Source organism: Dreissena polymorpha, chromosome 15 (assembly GCF_020536995.1).
Source record: "Dreissena polymorpha isolate Duluth1 chromosome 15, UMN_Dpol_1.0, whole genome shotgun sequence".
Taxonomy (NCBI): domain Eukaryota; kingdom Metazoa; phylum Mollusca; class Bivalvia; order Myida; family Dreissenidae; genus Dreissena; species Dreissena polymorpha.
The window spans coordinates 30,163,803-30,170,451 of record NC_068369.1 but is presented as its reverse complement, the minus strand read 5'-3'; the positions used below and the strand labels follow the sequence as shown (position 1 = coordinate 30,170,451).

Below are 6,649 nucleotides of genomic sequence, written 5' to 3'. Positions count from 1 at the left end.
AAAGACAGCTATACAGGAAGGCTGACATACTAACCGAATGACTGCTGCATATACGTATATAAACAGCCCCACAAAATAAATATTTCCGGAATTGCGTCTTCCTAACGTTTTATTACAATTATGAATATTGGATGAATTAAAAATATAGTTATTCGAAAATAATATTTTTACTTTTGTATTTGTATGTTTACACCATGCTTATGATCAATATATAGTATCGCATATAAGGCGATAACAGTTTTAAAGACGGTTTATATTATGTTGAATGATTCTTTTGTTTGAAATCATGCATCCGGCTTGATCAAAGTTTGCTCATGGTTTAAATTGTGGTCAAATATATTTGAAGGCATGCCCTGTCCTCAACCATGGAAACAGTACAGCGTTGATGATACCATCGAATATGATTGTCTTACCTGTGAATGTGCAAAAGGACTCGTTTCATGCAACGGCATACCATGTTCAGGTAAATGTATGTATTTATTAACATGTATGTTTGGCCGTGCCTCTATTTGACAACATTATTTATGACACTGTTTAATATCGGTATATAATATTTACCGATTTTTATCTTTCTGAATGCATCAATTGATATCTCATTCACCAGACAAGAAACCTATAAAATAGCAAGACTGACAACCGGAAGAACCGACTGATTCAATAATATAAATCATTACACTGTTTTTGTTCGATAGTATAACAATCGATATTACATGAATGACTCTAGATTCCTATATTTAATCTTGAAATATGTATATAATATAATTTAATTTGATTTAAACATAATTATATATATTAGACTTTACTTATATATATCTTATGTTAGATTCTACGGTCACGTTAAATGTTTTTGAAATATTTTTATATATTGACAATCATGAAACACTATATGCGTATATGGCGGAAAAAATAAACATCTCACAAGACTAAGTTCACACAAGCAATGTTTTAAACATATTTGAGTTACGCTTGAAAAATGAACTTTTTTTCTATGATCAAATAAGCTACAACCACAACGTCTTCACCACACATTTCATCAACACAAACAAGGCCAGAATCAGTGACGACGACCATGCCCAGCACAATCTCTTCAACATCAATATCGCCCTCAAACAACACCACAACAGCTACAACAACAGAGTCGACGCAGTCTTCGTTCACACCTTCGACATCTTTAACAACTGGCAATACGTCAACAAGCGCTAAGTCTGATGTAGCATTTGCAGATTTTTCACGAGGTGGTATTACAATGCACTTGTTACGCAAGTTTTGTTACTTCTTGTTTTTGAGTAATTATGAGTGTATTGGCAAATGTTCTTTATAATATCTCTAAACTATATGATCCATATAATCATTCAGTTGTGATATAGTTTGTCAATTACAAACCATTACGTTTTCATTACTTTTATAATTTTATACTTAAGTACTGTCAACATCAAACAAATCGAACAAATTATATGTTTATTCCATCATCATGCCTACTTTAACAAAATAAAATACCATCTGATACATTTAAGTGTATGTAATAATTGTTCAATATAGCAAACATGCGCATTATAATGACGTACATGTGTACATGTTAAGGGTATAAATTTATATTTGTTTATGGTTTATGGTTTTTTTTCAGCACTTTTGCATTTACTATCGAAATAAAGATAGATCAATTACGGCAATGCTCTGAAAAAAATGATTAAATGTTACATATACTACTGAGTAAGTGTTGCACATACATATGCTAATGTAATACTCACGAAAACAATGAAGCGCGCATAAATATCCTGTTCAGGGTTTCTAAGGTACAACCTATCCTGTCTATGTTTTATGATAGGATCTTCAAATGCAGCAACAGCGGCAGGAGTCTCAGTTGCAGTTGCACTAGCTGTTGCAGCTGCGGTGATCGTGTTTGTCCTTAGAAAGAAGTAAGTGTGTAATTACTTTGTTGCCATTCTGTAACGTTCATGTGTATAATACTCCGCATTGTGTTTTACAATAACCAAACATTTTATAAGAAAACACATACCACTCGGTCATTGATTCTGAATTAATAACTATTTAAGTTATAAAAAACCAGCATTGTGTTATATATTATTTTGATAATATACAAAATTTTGCTTGTTGCAGTTTGTCTCATGACTTACCAACTGATGATGAAGTAATTAAACAAAATATATTCGTATATTTGGTAGGGGGAAATTGTGCTTCGCAATCACAAAGGGTTCGAAATTGGAAAATCCTGACAATAATCACCACATATCGTTAGCGAGGATAGAATCCAAACCAAACGCACACCACCAAAGTCCAATATCACTTGGGCAATTGGAGGCTCACGAATACAGTATCTTAGAGAAAGACGGATTTGAACGGCACATAACGGCTATCACTTCCGAGTATGCAGACGTCCGTGGCTATTTTGTTCTAGAGAAACAAACATCAGATATTAGCAACGGAAACGGCGTTCCAGTAAACGAAATCCACCCATACTTAGTTCTGGAAAAACAAGGTTGTCAACCGGTTCATGAAACGCCTTCAAATGAAATTAATCCTTACTTTGTATTAGAGAAACAGACAACTAGTAACTCACCACCAATAAATAAAGGGGCTGCACTTGAGTCTGAGCACGATGATGTAACTATGTATCAAGAGATAGATTCAAATGACACATACGCGGACATTGATGATTCACGACAGGGCAACAACGATTACGATTACACTAATAAGACATTCAGGGACTCGGAAACTGAAATATCAGGCAGCGTTTACAACCATCGTAATGCTACTGGTAACGATTATGATCATCTGGGCGAAGGGCAAAGCAACGTTAGGGCGATTGCAAATAACTATAACATGACGTCTAGTGTCGGTATGAAATAAACACGGCAATGCAAAATACATTTCCCGGATGTGTAAATAGTATTTATAAGATATATATTCTATATCTGTTTTGATTTGCGTTTCTATTATTAAAGTTATACATTTAAAATAGGGATGGGGCAGAATATCCGAATACTCGAATATTTGAAAATCGACCGAATATTCGAATTCCAAAATTCATATTCGAATATTATATTTGTATGCAAAGATACTTCTAAAAATGTATAAATACGTGTACAAAGTCGCAGTTTGGATTTAGTGCAGAAAGACTTATTGTATAAGTCATTGTGTTGATAACAGCTGTCATCAATGAACGAGATGATGCATAGAAAACGGGTGGGTATTAGGAGAGGGACCAATCGATAATTTACTTAAAATTTATTTAACTATTTTCCGATAATCAGTCGGAAATGAAAATTAATTTATGTAAAATATCAATGTGTATCGATAAGCATTCCTTTTTGATATACAAACACTGTGTTTTGATAGGTTTTTTAACCTCAGATGTATAATGCACACTATTTTTGGATTTGATTGGGACGCAGTTGGCTTTTATTTCAGTGCGACACATCTTTCTATAGCAATAAGCGACATATATCATAAAACACCATAGTGTGAATATCTGATCAAATCAAAAATGTGCCGATAAATTTCTGATAAGGTGTCAAAAAACTACAATGGTACACTCGACACTGAATATTTTCAGTAGTCTTTCCCATCCCTACTTTTAATGCATATAACGAAATATTGTATAAGTCATCACATGAAATGCATATATGATGCTGTTGTTTAAATATTATATTAATAATTTTATGTAGATGAATACAAAAATAAAATATTTTGCCTCATCCATTTACTTAATTTCTTGGTGACACGAGTATGTTAATAAATAGGACAACTGTCAGATGTCTACAAACGCATGGTACCTTATTCTTATTTGATTAATGATGCAAACATTGTCTTTTATGCATGTCAAGCCGTTATAATCTTTGACATCGGCATGTGCGAAGCACGTGAACATCTTACAACTAGCATTTTACAACCAATGCGTTTATTGTCACACACAGTAGCAAAATGTTTTTTGAACCAGTCCATTTGTCGTCAGTCCTTTAAATTTCAAAGTGACGTCACCGGTTAGATTGCCGATATTGGCAACACATGGTATGGAATTTTGAACAAACTGGATAGCTGGTCAGGTCAGTATTTGTCAGTGTTTCAACGCATAGGAAAATGCAGGTAAAAGACCAACATACAGTTGTTTCTAACTTTTTTATTGCTCCCGCTGACTGTCAACCACATTGTTATAACGAAATAGCAGAAGCACCGACGCACGCACACACATCATCGCAACAATCTCGCCGAGTCACGCTACATCGGATTGTTTAGTACAATGTGCTGATATCATATGTTTTATTGGTATTTAATATTTTACGATTTACAGAGAAGTTCCCTCTGGGAAGATCAAGTTGACAGAAGGCTAATCAAACCAAAGGTTTGAAGACAAACAAGAACATAACTATGAAGACATGGGCCCCGTTTCATCAAAACATGCGATGCGATATCATAGCCGATCGCCAATCGCTGATTTTATACCTGCAATTGCGATATTTTTTTAATGCGTTTCATCAAACAAATCGCAGTTTTTTTTTATTTGATTTTTTTTTCATGAAACGCAAATTGCGATCAGATAAGCGTTGTGTGATATTTTAGCAGTAAACTTGCGATGCGATCGTTGATGAAACGGGGCCCAGATTGACAGAAATGACATAAATGAGAGTATCTGTTTAATTGAAGAAATGTTGATTCTGATGAAGTAGCTGTAAGCTATATAAATTTGCAGAACGATTTGAACAACACACACCATTTACCAAGTTCACATGACTTCACTACGGGATCGTATTAACATATACGGGCAGCTCGTTCTTAACGCGAGTTCATAAAACATGACTCTATATGTGAAAACATTATTACGGTTTGAAGAAGAAGTTAAAGTTTGTTTACCGAAGATACTTCGATGTACCTCGTTTAATTTCGCGTACGACATAAGTTATATCAAAACAATGTATTACATGCAATTCAAAAAATTACATCACAGTTATCAAGTAGCATCCAACTTACAAAGATGTGATACTTTTCAGCTACATATGCTTTGTAACTCATACGATGAGTCTAATCAAGGCGGTGACAAAAAGATAATATTATTCCTCCAGTATTTGAATTGTTCGTTAAAAAGTTGTTTTCCCATTATGAACAACTGCTAATTTAGTGTTATGTTTGCGTATTTGCATTCATAATTAAGGAAGAATTACCTATCGGTCGCTCTATACAATCGTTTCTAGTGGATAATACATTTATAAAAACGTGGTCATTACTTCAATAATACAAACACTGCAAATATCTAAAAAATAATTCATATGTATTAACATCGATTTTATATGCATCACAATCATCATCATAATCAATCCCTTGACCGCTTAGGCCATTAGGGGAAAATGAGAGACGACGATAAAAAATCCTCCTCCATTCATGTCTGTTATGTGCTGCTGACAGAGATTCATCCATGTGAAGGGATGGACACTATTGTGTCCATACAGCTTTTCTTGTGACGGTCTCGACGTCGACCTCCTTCTAGCGTGCCCTGGAGAGAAGACTTGCATAGAGAGTCTTGCCTGGTGACGTGTCCAAACCAAGCCCAATTTCGTCGTTTGAATGTCGCCAGTAGGGGATATTGTTGATCAAAAAGTGTTGCAGTCATATTCCGTACGTACTCATTGGTCTTGTGTTCCGTGTAGAAGATGCGGAGCAGTCTTCGGATGCATTCATGTGCAAATGCATGAATCCTGCAGTATGTGCCTGCGAGAAGGGTCCAGGTCTCGCAGCCGTTGAGTAGGATGGTTATTACTTGGGACTAGTAGAGTCTGTACTTAGTATTAGGGAATGCATCATTTGAAAGTCAATAGTACACTGGTTTGGGTATTAATTAATTAACATAGGAAGTAACATTTAGTAGGTAAATGGTAATGAAATTGAATTCTTTTTTTTTGCTATATTATTTGACTATACATGATCTTGATGTTTAAATACCCAATAATATAGAAATCGCATAGCATCAATTTAACAGAAGGGGGACTATCATGATCTGCTTAATATATATATATATATATATATAGACACATGAAACAAATATTGGCGGTGTACAACTAATCGTAAACAATTCAGCAGAATGTCCCCAATTTGAACTCATCGGATGAATGCAAAGTTATCAATACAAGTAAACGCTAATTTACGCAACCATGTTAGAAACAAATATCGATCGAAATTTCGTTATCAATCAGTCCCTGTGCAATGCAAGGGTGTATGACTAGTGATCAACAGTTATCGTGAATAACGCCCTTAACGGTACAAATCATTTACATTAGGACTCCAAAACGATGATAGGTAAACAACAATAAAATCGAACCTTGTTTTCAAAATTAAGTATTTTACATTACCGATATTGAATAATATCATTGATATAAAACATCGGAAAACGTTTCGACTTTTTGAAAGAACTGGTTAAAAATATTCATTGGTTCACGCGTACTTTTAGACAAATCCAAATAGATTTATAGATTTACATAACAATTATCTTTACATTTGTTTTTATATTCAACAGAAACTTCTATAAACTAATTATTGTATGAGCATGCCTTTATTTGCGCGTATACAATAAATGTCTCTCAAATTAAATATAGCTCAGATAGGGTTTCAGTTAAGTCACAGACAATACAACGTGTGTCGA

At 34.2% G+C, this 6,649-nt stretch overlaps 1 protein-coding gene across 1 annotated transcript; it reads left to right on the top strand.

Annotated features, from left to right (window-relative positions):
* Nucleotides 1-1,010: 1,010 nt before the first annotated feature.
* Nucleotides 1,011-3,048, top strand: LOC127859298 (uncharacterized). Its single transcript, XM_052396553.1, has 3 exons — nt 1,011-1,235; nt 1,826-1,916; nt 2,184-3,048. The coding sequence occupies exons 1-3, from the start codon at nt 1,070-1,072 to the stop codon at nt 2,866-2,868; spliced, it is 942 nt and encodes a 313-aa protein (XP_052252513.1). The 5' UTR covers nt 1,011-1,069; the 3' UTR covers nt 2,869-3,048.
* Nucleotides 3,049-6,649: the final 3,601 nt, after the last annotated feature.